At 39.5% G+C, this 13,727-nt stretch overlaps 1 protein-coding gene across 1 annotated transcript in view; it reads right to left on the bottom strand.

Moving 5' to 3' along the window:
- mtnr1bb (melatonin receptor 1Bb) overlaps positions 1 to 12,887 on the bottom strand; it is a 49,911-nt gene extending 37,024 nt beyond the window's left edge. The window contains exons 1-2 of the mRNA XM_015048990.1: positions 12,312 to 12,887; positions 11,655 to 12,216 (exon numbers count right to left, since the gene is read on the bottom strand). Coding sequence (XP_014904476.1) covers positions 11,655 to 11,862 — 208 coding nt within the window. The 5' untranslated portion in view covers positions 11,863 to 12,216; positions 12,312 to 12,887. The remainder of the gene's footprint in view (positions 1 to 11,654; positions 12,217 to 12,311) is intronic.
- Positions 12,888 to 13,727: the final 840 nt, after the last annotated feature.

The following is a 13,727-nucleotide window of genomic DNA, read 5'->3' as shown; positions in this document are numbered from 1 at the left end:
ATTTTGTTCCTATAAAATAGAGCTATGTAGTTTTAATAATCTGAAAAGAGTTGCAGTGCCTTTGAAAAATATAAATATTTTGCCATAAATGTTAGTATTTTTCAAGCCTTGACACAGAACCTCAATTAGATTTAGATATGAATTTTGACTAGACCATTTTAAAGCATGTTTAAGCATTCCATTGTAGTTCTAGCATGACATGATTGTTTTGACGAAAGGTGAACTTCAATTGCAGTCTTACTCTACATGGTTTGTAGCCTCAACAATCGACTTTTCCCAGCATTTAGCTGCATCAATTTTCCCATCAACACTCACCTGCCTCCTTTTAGCCTACCTACTCAATAAAAGCATCCCCACAGCATGATGCTTCCACCACCATGAATTACAATGGACACAATTTTTTTTATTTTGTATGTAGACCATAAAGTTCACTTTTCTCCATACAGTCTTTATTAAAGACCGATTTTTGTGGAGTAAAAACTACACAAAGACTAGTTTTTAAACTTTCCTTGACTTGCATGGCCTGTCATTTTAGGTGAACCATCATGCCTTGGCAAGTACGCAGGTGTGCCATACTCTTTCCATCTTCAGATAATAGATTAAACAGCAACCCATGACATGAGATGTTCACACATTGCCGTATTGGTTTTAAAGTAACCCTGCCTAAACAGTCCGTTGTAATGGGCTTTATGGAACAGTTGGGGGTGCATTGCCTCTGTGCAATTTAATATACTGACATGAAATTGCGCAGAGATAGACAGACTGCTTTTTATTGCAAGTTGCCATATAGTGAGGTATTTGAGTCCAAGCCCTCAGTTTTACCCTAAAACATTCAAACCTCAATCTCACTCATAAATTTGTATTAATAAATGAAAAAAATGAGACAACCAGTGTTTTGTTTCACAGTTTGGAAGAAATTGGTCCAGACTTTCACCTAAATTATAACAGACCAAAACAATGAAAACATTATTCTGTCCTCTCTCTCTCTCACACGCACACACACACACACACACGCACACGCACACGCACACGCACACACACACACACACACACACACACAGTTTGACTCTGTGCCCTAAACAAAACAAACATCCTGGGTGACAGTTTTGTCTATGGACTCATTTGCAAGGATACAGTTGTGTGCATCCTTGCAACACCTACCTTCCTCCCTTCCTTATTCCAGTCTCATTTTCTCATCCTACGTTGCCCTTGATTTCTAACATCTTCTCCATTTCACCTCCCTCCTTCTTCTTTCATTCTCTTTCTCCTCCTTCTCCTGCAGCAAATCCCTCGCTTCCTTCCACCTCTTCACCCACTGCTGCCGGAAGGTTTTCAGAAGCTGTTACATAACACACTTCAAATTATCACAGCGTATGCATTATGGATACGGGCAGATATGGCAGACGTCGTAGGATGCGATAAGAAAGACGGGGGAATAAAATTTCTGATCACTTGCTTTGCAGATTAAATGGGTCAATCTATCATTTCCATGGTTATTGAGATTAACAGAAATGGTTCTGTCAGCTGCTGTGTGTGTGTTTGTGGGTGTGGGTGTGTCTGTGTGTGCGGCACATCTGTGAACTTGTGCTACTGAATCATCTCCCATCTCAGCACCAAAGCACCGATAACAACTGGGTGACTCTGATGACACATGACAGTAGTTCCTACACTCTCCCACTCTTTTAGAGTAGTCATGCCCCCCCTCTTTTCTGAATCTTGCACTGTCATTCTGTATTTCATCCCCTGTTTAGCTGTTTCCAAATAATTCCTTCTTCTTTTTACCTCTTTCATCATCCCCTTGTTGTTCTTCCTGCATTCTAGCCGGTCTCATCCCCGATTCCCTTTTCCCAGCTGTCTGTGTTCGAGGGAATTACAGAAGTCATGCTTCACCCAGAAGATACAGGACAGTGCCTGGGCACACAGCTCAGGCAGAAGTCAGCTCCCAGAGCACTTAATGCTGCTGAAAACATCACCAGCAGTCATGTTCAACCTTCACTTCAGCCTAAACACTCCCCGAGACAAAAAAGAAAGGAAGAAAAAAAAAAAAAACAGTAATGCCAGATGATAAAAGAATTATATAGCAAAGCCTAACACACTCGGAAAATCCCCCCCAAAACCCGCAGATACTCTTCCCCCATGCATTATAGATCAGTGGTAACTCAGCTCCCCTATGGATCCTACACGGAGTGACATGATGAAACCAGACTGAGTGGCTAATATTTGTCACATTGGGATGTATAATGGGATGTCAAATACAATTTTCACGCGTGAGTCCAGATTACTCAATATCAAGTTAAATGGATTAATTCAAATCAAACTAGCAACAGAAACCCTGCATCTAATCTCTTCCCCCTTCTTCTTTCTGAGCTACAGCTTAGTATTCCTCTGCTTTCACTTCATCTGCTCTGCAAATTCTCTGACTGTGCCTGTTTTCCTTTGCCTCTCCTGATATGAACATAAAATAAAGGTTCCAGCTGGGTCGCTGGGCTGGATGTTATGAGTCCGCCTTCAGCTCTCTGACTTGGAGAAGTTAACTGTTCAGCAGGAAGCTGAAGAAATCTCCTCAGGATTAAAGGGAGTCTGATTGATCTGACAGTTAAGTGTGCCTACCTCCTGTTTTGATTTTAACAAATTAAAATCAAACATCAGAGCACCCCGATGGCAAAAAAGGCCTTGGTCTGGAGCATAAATAGTTGAAACTACTACTGGGTCATGGTGGAAACTGAGGTAATTATAAAATTTTAAAAACGAATAACAGAATATTAACAATCATTCCTGTCTGAAAAGTGGAAAAGAAAAAGTTTATCAAGGTCGGAAGATGAAACCCTAAGTTAGCCTTGCGAAAAAATTACTTACACTTAACTTTGTCATGTTACAACTTCTAATTTATTTGGGGTGGGGGAGTTTGTGATAGGCCAGCTCAAAGTATTGCATAATTGCAAAGTGTAATGCATGCTTTATTAAAAATAATTATAAATAAAACCTTGAAAGGTTTAGCATCTCTCTCCATCTACGTTTACATGTCACCTAATTAGAAACTAGAGTCCAACAATAACAGGACAGCTGTGTGCACACAGGCTTTTATGGAATAGGAATAAAGTCACTTAGAGAGGAAGTTATAAGAAGCTGAAATTACTTGCTTTGAGAAATCCGTCATGAAAAAACTGAGTCCATCTATATGTAAGTTAAGTCTGTATAAATACAGCTGTTCTGTGAAGGTAATGTGTGACTCTTTAACACACTCCATTCACTCAGTGAGCCCTTGTGGCTGAATCATGCTGTGCAGATGGTTTTCCTCAGGAATGACAAGGATGTGGGTCAAATTTCTGAGGCATCAAATACCTTCTAACGAGAAAGCCTGTTAGAAGTCAGAAAAAAAACTTGACATCTAAGACAAAAGTTCATCTTCCAGCAGGACAACAAAGATAAACATGAAATAAGAGCTACAACTAAATAGTACATGCATGTGCTAAAATGTTCCATTCGAAGTCCAGGCATCAGTCCAATTCCGAATATATGGAAAGACTTGAAAATCAATGTTCACAGACAGTCTCCATCCAATCTGACTGAGCTTGAGCTATTTTGCAAAGAAGAATGGGGAAAAACTGCTGGTTGAACAAGGGTGGTGGAGACATGCGGCTGTCAATGCTTCGGTGTAACAGCAAGTAAATCCTGACTCGCATGGATAGAATACAAATGCATGTCACACATCCTTGTCTGTGAAAAAGCTAGTTAACCCATGCATCCTTTTTCTTCAATTTTTTTTAATAGGTAATAATTTGCTTTAGTCCAGCATAAAAAAAATCCCAGTTAGACACATTAAACTTTGCAGTTGTAATGTGACAAAATGTGAAATAGTTCAAAAAGTATTAACACTTTTATAAGGTGCTGAAACAGTCTTCCCTTCCTGTCATTTTGAATTTCTGGATCATTAAATTAAACATCAAACTCAGAATAAGCAATTTATTATTGAGGTAAAAGTCAAATGGAGGAACAGTTTGTCAAGTCAAAAGTTCTACTGCGGAAATTATACAATAGGTGGATGGAGGTCAGCCGGGCCTGATTCTCTCTGGCGTTTATTACACAAATTGCTCATGAATGTGCAACAGAAAGAGTTTTTTTTTTCTTTCTTCTTTGTGTGTAGTGTAGATGTGTCCGCCCTAATTCACTTTAAATTACTGTGTGGAATAGCCGCTAATAGCCCATTGATGTGACTGACAGTTTACGTACATCTAGTAACAATTATCTGTAAAGACGGGGGCAGTGGGCTGGTGTTAGTATTCAGAGGGGTAGCTCGATATAGTCTGCCAACAGCTGTATGTCCTGTCAAAATGTCTTTGAGCAAGACACAGAAATCCCCCATGCTTATTCCTACGGAGACGCTCTGGATTAATGCTGTCGGCTGAATGCCTAAAATTTAAAGACGTGGAATACAGACTTAGGAACTGTCCAATAAACTGAAAAGACGAGGCTGTCCATTACAAACTCTGCACAAATCGTCTCGCTGTCAAAGTTTTTTAATAATTCCTCTGTCAATCAAGGGCATGCGCACGCGCATTTTCCAACTGTTAAACCACAAAACATTTCAGAGACATCAAACATACTTGTAGAGAAAAATGTAACTTTAGCCAAATGTGAACTCTCTTCAAACCATCACATTTCACTTTTTGAATGAGTTACTTCTCTAGAGCAGTATCCTGTCATGCACTTGTGCAGACTCTCTCTCTCATTTTTTTTTCTCTGCTGTGTTTATAATTTAAACACTTTGTCATGTTTTATCAGTGTAGAAACAGCCAACTGATGCACAGCTGGGACAGAGCAGTGGTGAAATTAAGAGTAGCAAGAGATAACCCAGATGCTTGCTGGCTGAAACGGAGCTCTTCAGATGGAGACTGAAATGGTACGAAGAGCGCTACAGAGAAAACTGGCTCTCCCTTTCTCTCTCTAAATATGCTGTATGCCAAATTTGCAATGGCACTTTTGGCAGTTCAAACTTGTCTGGGTATCCAAAATCCCCAAAACATAAGGACGGGGTACTCTATATGCTGTTGAAGCAGCAGAAGTGTTTCTCACTGACATTCCTGCTTGAGGTTGCAGACTACACCTCAAACTCAACTGTGCAGCTACTTTACTTCATGTCAAAGCTCACAAACAGGGTTCAGCAGGTACATACATAATGTTTTATAGGAGTTGTTAACTGTTGGATGGACTCAAATGTGAGAGCATATTTCATATTAAAGAAAAAAGGAAGAGAGTTACACATTGAGGAGGAACACATTGGCACAGCTCAAGGAGGAACACTCCCCTGTGCTGGCATGCTATATCCGTTTCCAAAATTGATTTTATTATCATTTTCTTGTTTTATTGTATTTTTTTCCTATGTCCAGTTTTATTCTTGATGACACATTTAGTCCTCCTGGGCATGAATGATACAAGTCTTTCATATCTCCCAATAGCAATGGTTCTGTCATTCCTTAAGAAATATTCTATTCTAGTCATTTTTTTCAAGGTAAGGGTCTGTTGTCTTCTAATGGGAAAAAAAAATCAAGGACAACACTCAAAGGACATTTGAAATAGCATTTTTTATTATTATCTCCCTTTAAAAAGTATCACATGGTTGTTCGGTCCATCCTAGCAAACCTCTGGGGCTTTTAATTTGTTACATGACTGGTACTCCAGACAAGCACAGACTTCTGCACCTTTTTAATCCATGTAGATTAAAAGCCTTTAAAAGCAAAACTGTGCTTTAAAGAGTGTGACCAGTGTAGAATAATTCATACCACATTTGACTTATATATATATATTTTTGTTTTTCACACTTCTCAATCTCAGTTGGATCCACTGGGGGGAGGGGGAAATTTTATGTTTTAAATAAAGATAAGTTCAGTGTTATTTAAGGAATCATACAGATCAGGTCTAACTGTTGTTATGTTTGATATTTTAAACAAAAGGGGTTTTAATTATCACTTCAGATAGCCTGTAAAAGAAAGAGAGAGAGAAATGTCCCTTTAATTTATCACCAAAAGCAATAGTGTATGCCCATATTTTCTTGCAATACTTACAACATAACATCCCAGTGTAACGTTCCCATTGAGTAATCTGGTAGTAATGGAAACTACAACAAATTGTTTTCTCTCTTTTTTTCTTCTTTTTAGAGTCCTTGTGCCACCTCCTAATGTAATGTCGCCCTGGGCAGGGAGCCACAGGGTTTATATCAAAAACAGCCACTGCTCATAAGTCTGGGAAGTTTCTTTTTCATTCAGTTTTTAGTTACAGAGCTCCATAAATGTAAATCCCTAACACTTAAGAGTCGTTACATTCATATCATGACTGAGCATTCATTGCAGTTCAGTAATGTGGGCTAGGATTATGCTGAATATGCCAGATCATCTTATCCAAATATTTCTTAGTATTTCACTTAACATAGAGCTGCCAAGAAAGACACAAGGCCTTTCTGTGCTCATTTTTCTCACCAGTGTTTTTATTTTCTTGGACTCTGCCTGTAGTTGTTGACTCTATGCCATCTCCTTTGCAATTATTTCAAGAGTCACAGGAACACAGAAGATCCTTGTGCCAAATAATTATGCGTCTACTTTTTTTGTGCAGGGCTGCCTAAAGAAAAGCTAACAGTACATGACATGATTTACCAAACGGCCTTCCTAGACACAGCATGTCTTACTTTGTGTGCCTGTAGACAATTCAAACACCCAGTTAAGGAGCTTTCCATGAGCCAACTGAGCTCAGATGGTCAAAACATACTTGAATCCTGATTCAATTTAATGTCACATTATGGTTTGTGAATGGAAAACAAAAAGTAGTTTTGACTCTGCCTGAGAATTTTGGAGATTTCTGCTGCCTTACTATTTTTAAAGCTTTTATGCTAGCGCAAGTGTGTGACTTCCACATTATCCTGAAATATTAAGAATAGTAGTTATGTTGCTGATCAGGTCTACACAAGTATACAAGCAGACAGTTACATAAAAGAAGACAGATTTATGCTTTGAGTGTTTCAGCACCGCAGAGACTGATGGAAAGACTGACGCTCAAGGTTTCAGCACCATGGACAGAGGCACGGAAGACAGAACGTAAGCGAGGGAGCATATGAGTGGAGGGACTTTTTTTTTTACGCCACAGAGTTAAATAAGGAATACTTCAAGTATTATGTTTGCACAGGATGAGAAAAGTAGCAATGAAGAATGAAGGGGGAGAAAGAAGAAAAGAGAGGTAGGTGTGTGCATGATGTAAATAAAGTCTCTTTGAAGAATGGTTCAGCAAAGCCTAACTCTCTTTGAGGTTTGCAACACCTAAGCATCTTCAAAGACAAATCTCTGGGGACAAAAGACCGTGTCCAACACCAGCGTACACTCAGCTTTTCGCATGTTCATTCACAAATTTGTACAACAGAGTGCAAAAAAAAAAAAAAAAAAAAAAATTGCAGGTAACCTTCCCTACGCTGTACCTTTTTGCACAAACACACAAATGTTTATGTTTAAAGTGCTTTTGAGTGGATTTCGTTTCAAATAACACATTTCAAAGGCAATATTTGTTCAAATGTTTAGCGTGCAGGCAGACGTCTTGACAATGAGTCAGTATTATACGATTTACTAAAGGGGCGGTACGTACAATCAGAGCGGGCAGGTGAGAAAGCAGCAAGGCCACTCATCAGTCGCCAACCTTGTGTCTGTTATAATGCTGCACTCTGCGGTAGGCTTGCTCCTCTAGCTCAGTGGTGCGTAATCACACAGTAGCCTCAGATCTAGCTGTGACTCTTAATACGCTCCTGTTAAGTCAGGTGCCTTCCCATTATATTTGTTTAAGTGGGTTGTTTCAGTCCACAGCAGTCATCTCATCCTTTGACTTCTGTGGATTCAGTTACAGAACTGCTGAGTGGACTGTTTGGGTTGAGAGAGACCAGCTTTAAGGCAGAAATGTCCTGTCAGAGCTTAAAACTCAAGCACATTTATTTTGGTTATGCTCTCACTTAGGAGATATACGAAGAAAAAGCGAATCGGGAGCTTTTTTTTAAGGCAGACAAATAAAGGGAAATTGTGCAATTAAACAGAAGCAAGTCTTCCAGGAAAGAGAGATTAAAGAGAGTGTGATATGTCCAAGGAAGCAAAATGTGTTGTTTAGCCCAATGGCATTGTAGTTGTTCTAATTCAGCAGAAGCCCCAACAGGATCCTACGTTCTTCTTCAAACATCCAAAGCCAGGAGCGCTTCCTCTTAAAGGTCTGTGTGAGATTTGCACACTGCCGTTGATGTTTAATTGGTTACAGCACTCTACTGAAGAGGCCCAAAAAAAAAAAATTGTTTGAAAACACAGGAGGGAAAAACAGAGGCTCTGTAGGTCAAGCTTCTCAAATAAAATCCCATCTAACAGCTAAGTGAGCTTTTGAAACATGATTTTTTTTTTTTTTTACTTTTTCACAAAGCTTCAAATACTGAAACCTCTTTTGTCAAGGTAATTCGGAGCTATAAATTCCATCTAGCATACCTATATTGGAGATGTTTTTTACGCATGCTTTAGTGCTCAATGTGGGAGTTAGGGTTACATTCAAATACTCCAGCGATGGTTGTGCTCATCTGACTGAAGGAAAACAAGCTCAAACAAAATGTTCTCTCATGTGAGCAAATACAAAGACAGAATCTATTACATCTTTAAATAAAAGGTTGTACCTGCTTTGACATGCATGAGGCGAAGCGAGAATCCCTGTTGCATCCTGCTTGATATAAAATAGTTGCTGATTTGTGGGATATGCAAATGCATGCATATCACAGGAACCCTTAATTGTTGCTCGATAAACCAAAAACTGGTCAGTCAGCACACTGCGTTTCAGAAAATATTGGTGTTGACAAGTTTTAGGTCTCACCTTTGTACCAGGCATCTTTATTTAACATCTACTAATTTGGCTGAAATACTTGCGGCAGAACTGTAACCCATTATAACTAAAATGTATACAAGACTTAATAAAACAGTCTGAAATGCAAATATTCTACTAAAAAGGGAAATTAATATTTACTAAAGCCTACTTTTTTCCTTAAGCTGATATGCACTCAGAGTTCCTCTTTCCAAGCTTTGTGATGTTGCATAGCTGCATGAAGTCAAGTATGTCAGTTTATCAAGATAATTGTATATAGACAGACTCAAATATTTTCTTGTGAGCAGAATTGAACAATTTTATGAAAACTAAAAAAAAAAAATTCTGTCTTTTTCCAATCAGTCAACACACCCACAAGTCAAACTGACCACACTCGTCAGTGTGGAACTTATTTCTTACAGAACCAAACAGGAGCTTTTCTAATAATTAAGAGAAAACAAACAACAACAAAAAAAAAGCTAAATCTCGATTAACTCCAGAAGTATGCAGCAGACTTGAATCTTCTTCACACATTCTTAGATGCTGTCTCTACTATAAATAATAACATAAAGTGCATCTGTTTAATAAACAAATGAACAATTTAATAATCTCACACATACAGTAATAGCAATATATGGCTTTTTTGCTGTCAAATATTGAGTTAGACATTTTAATGTATTTTGATCAGGAAGATTTAACTGGATTTTGTAGATTTTCAGTAGTACATGAAAACAGTTATGTGGCTTAGAGCTGTTTGGCAAGAAAATCTTTTTACTCTTATTATTACTGTTATTATATTATAAGCTTATAAGGTTGTCCAATATTTTTTTTATTATTATTTATATTGGGAGCAGAGACAACATCACACAGTGTGTGAGGGAGATTTGATTATCAACGAAGAATCTGAATAATCTAAAATTGCTGTCAACACGATTGCAAAATAGGTGCATCTCCACTATTATATGTAACTTTTTCAAGAATGCATTCGGTTTTATTGCTGCCCAGGTGCACAGACTTTAAACATAAACTAGTGCATATGAAGAAAAAGGAATGCAGGGAAAGCTGAAGTCTGTAGTAGGCTCAATACAGCCACTCTTAATGTAGTGTGAATTCTACTACATCAGCACCATGTGCCCAGTTCATGTGCCTGTCAGGAAAATAGAAATCCTTTGGAGGTTTGGATAATGTTGTCAACTCCCGGAGGTTAAAGGCATCTTTGCATGCTGGCATTTACAGACTTACAGACAGTCACACTGTCCAATCAGGCTGCATAGGATTTTAGTTTATTGTAATCTTGTCGGTATGACAAATATCAGCACTTCCTGTTACACCTTGGCTAAGTAGGTAGCAACAATAGGGTAGTAATCCCATGACTCCTTATGTTATTATAAACAGTCTTAAAATTTAATGACCAAGAATAACTAGCTTGTAATTACATGTGGAGATTGAGCAACTAATGATAATACAAATTTTACAACTGAGTAATATTATTTAAATGTCAGAATTATTAACATTTAAATATAACATGAAGTTAATGTTTACATAGTGGCATTTGTCTCTCATATTCATAATTAGGGAATAAACCCAAAGATAATCTGTCAACTACATGGGAATAGAATGGTAATGTTGCATGCATTAATACAATGTTTATTACAGTGCACAGTATTAATTAAAAATGAAATTATGGGTACTAATGTTGAACAATCAAATAGTAACTGCAAAGGTAAGTTTAGATTAATATTTTCAACCAGCATACAAAACTCTAAGAGAAGTCGGTCATATTTCTCTAGGCTGAAGAGTTTTCCTGTTACTGACAGAAAAACACATCAGAACAATATGATTCTACCCCCACCATGCATCATAGGGATAGTGCTAACCACAGTAGTGCCAGTTAGGGTTGTTCTTACAATCTCTATTTTTTTTGTGGCCAATTGGCTTTCATGTGGCCATTCTACCATAGCAGACTGGAATGCAATAGCAATACTTGACCAGATGCTTCTATCTCCACCGAAACTATGGCTCTGCCCTGGCGCTCACCTATCTAACCTATGAGTCCCAGGTCAGATAGCAAAAATCCAAATGGAGTCCTTGTGATTCCAAACTTTTTTTTTCATTTCTAAGCAGTGGACACCAGGGTGATTTTGGCAATAATTAGTAGTGCAAAAGTATTTTTACATACTTCTCCAGATTTGTGCCCTGAAACAAACAGGTCCCAGAGGTCTAGAGACATACATTTAACTTCATTGCTTGGTTGCTTCTTTGATGTGCTCCGTCAACCGTGAGACCTTGTTTTCCAATCCAAATCATGTTCAGTCAACTGAATTTGCCACAGGTGGATTGCGTTCAAGTTGCAGAAGCATCTCAAGGATGATTTGGTGGAAGTCGGAGAAACCTGAGGTCAATTTTGAGTTGGATAGCAAAAACAGGTGAATGCATGCGCACCTGTTATGTTTCAAGGTTTATATTGTTATAGATTTATAAAGAAAAATCTAAGATGTTTTGCCTTGGCAATTTTAGCTATTTTGTGTAGACTTTTAGAAGAAAACAAAACCTAAATCTATTTTAGAATAACTAAGTAATGTTAAAAAGTGAAAGGGTGTGGATACCTTCTGTTGGCGCTTTATGTGAAAGTTTTAGATGCTGAAAGACAGTTTCTCTAAAATGATTGTAGCTGTGTTGACTCATCATTCAGATCATCTTTGTGTGACCTCTGCTGAATAATCTGGAAGAAGAAGGAAAAAAAAACAAAACAAACAAACAAACAAACAAACAAACAAACAAAAAATACACCTCACCTGCGTTCCTCAGCTTGCGGTTCCTGAACACCGAGATGATGACTAGCAGGTTTCCTAGCACATCAACCACCGTGGTAAAGATCAAGACACTGGCCAGGATAGCGATGACCCAGGCAGGGCGAGCGGTGCCCTCCGCGGGCAGGCTGCGCTCCAGCTGCCCCAGCCGTGGCTCTGTCCGGTTCTTCAGGAGCATCAACGTGTCCGGCATCACTCGGTCCACAGCGCGAAGCTGCCCGCCTCAAGTCCCCCGCTAAAATTTTGATTTTTTTTTCTCCTCTTTTTGTTATTACAAGTGTGTTTTTTTATTATTATTTCAACGTCCCGCCGGCACCGTCGGTACCGGTGTGTCCTAGATGAAACATGGAGCGCACCCTTCCCCAAGTTCCACGAGAGCGCAGGTAAAGTCCGCTACTTAAAGGCGACAATTAGTTGCTGCGGTGATCACGTGTGACGTATGAAGTTGCAAGGACTCTTGGCTTCCTTTTTTCCCTCACATCTTCAGAAGCAGAGTGACCGGTCCACGTCCCGCGACAAACGGCACACGGCCACGGTGCCACACCTCCTGCCAGGAGAAAGGAATGTGAAATATTTCTCTTTCAGAAAATAATTTTCTAAGAACACGGCTCTTGTTTCTGAACTCTTAATGTGACGCCTTACCTGGCTTGTTGGTTGGCATTTGTAACTCTCCTTCGTCTGCGTGTGCTCACAAAAAAATTAAAATAAAGAAAAGGGTAAATAAAAATAGGAAAGCGAGCGATTTCCTTGTAAGCGGTCAAATGGCAGGGAATATCTCTGTGTTCAACGTGCAGCTTAGTTTATCTTCTTTAGCGATGTGTGTCGTCCTGTCCATGTGCAGGACCATACAGCTTAAACGACGCAACTGGAGCTGAACGTAGCGAAATGTCACACAGTAGCAACCCCCAGTGATGATGATGATGATGATGATGATGTGGAGACATCCACAGAGTGAGGATGGAGCGAAGACTCGCCTCTTTCGGTGTGAGTGTGTGTGTGTTTGTGTGTCCCTCCCTCTCTGTCTCTCTCTTCCTCCTTCGTCACCTACTCTGCGTGCAAACAAAAATATTGTCCATTTTTGCCCCGCTGCATTTTAGTCCAACTCTATCCCGGCGTGACCTCCCAGAATCTGCCTTTGATCTGGGCACAATTGCTCGGAGGAGCTCCGACTGTAAGCACACAGAGTCGAGTCGGTTCGGGAAATCCAATGATCACGCTGTGACTTCGCGTAATCTTTTTTTTTTTTCCCACCGGGGTGAACGGGGACGACATTTTGAAAGTAAAAATGATTAAATCAGACGTGTTGCAGCTGTGTATGTTTCTCGAAATCTAATTTTAGACGAGAAATAAATAGCATAACAGAAATGCTAAATTATATGGAGGTATATAGATTATATGAGTTGTAAACACAACTGTGTCATTTACCGATTGGATGAATGCTTGAACAGTGCGCGCACGTTTCTGGACTCTGGAGTATTTGTGAGCAGCAGAGTCACAGAAAGTGGAGGTGGCAGTTTAATCCCATTCATGCTTAACATGGGTGACTGAAAAGGGTGGGGGTCTGGGGGGGCAACAGTGCAGTCAGGCTCTCTGGATTCATAAGTTATCAATTATCTGTGTCAGTTGTGACACATTGGGGCCGGTGCCATCGCTCCCATGCTTAACCCCTTGCTGCTGGTCTGCAGCTGGATGCCCTTAAAAGTCAGCAAGCGGAGATTAGAGACAGCCTATAAGGAAAAGCTGATGGGTTCAGCAGGGTCCGACGTGATGGCCAGGAGACAGACATCTCCCGGTTGCCAGGTCAGTCGGAGCAGCCTGTTCTCACATGTGGATGCATTTTATATGGAAACCATTCAGTACTGGGCTCTTGGGCTCATAACAATACCACACATCTGAGGAAAACAATAAAATACAATCAATGGCAATTGGAGGAGGTAAAAGAAACTAAAGTCTGCTAATTGAAACTCCGCTTCCCTGGTAATACTCTGCTGGCCTCATATGTCTGGATCTATATAGCTACATTACTTTGCAAAAGTATCCATTTCTGTTAAAGTTTTC

The sequence above is a fragment of the Poecilia latipinna genome, unplaced genomic scaffold (assembly GCF_001443285.1).
Source record: "Poecilia latipinna isolate Pla-1442-1.1 unplaced genomic scaffold, P_latipinna-1.0 Scaffold918, whole genome shotgun sequence".
In the NCBI taxonomy this organism is placed as follows: domain Eukaryota; kingdom Metazoa; phylum Chordata; class Actinopteri; order Cyprinodontiformes; family Poeciliidae; genus Poecilia; species Poecilia latipinna.
This window is presented reverse-complemented; position numbering and strand designations above follow the sequence as displayed.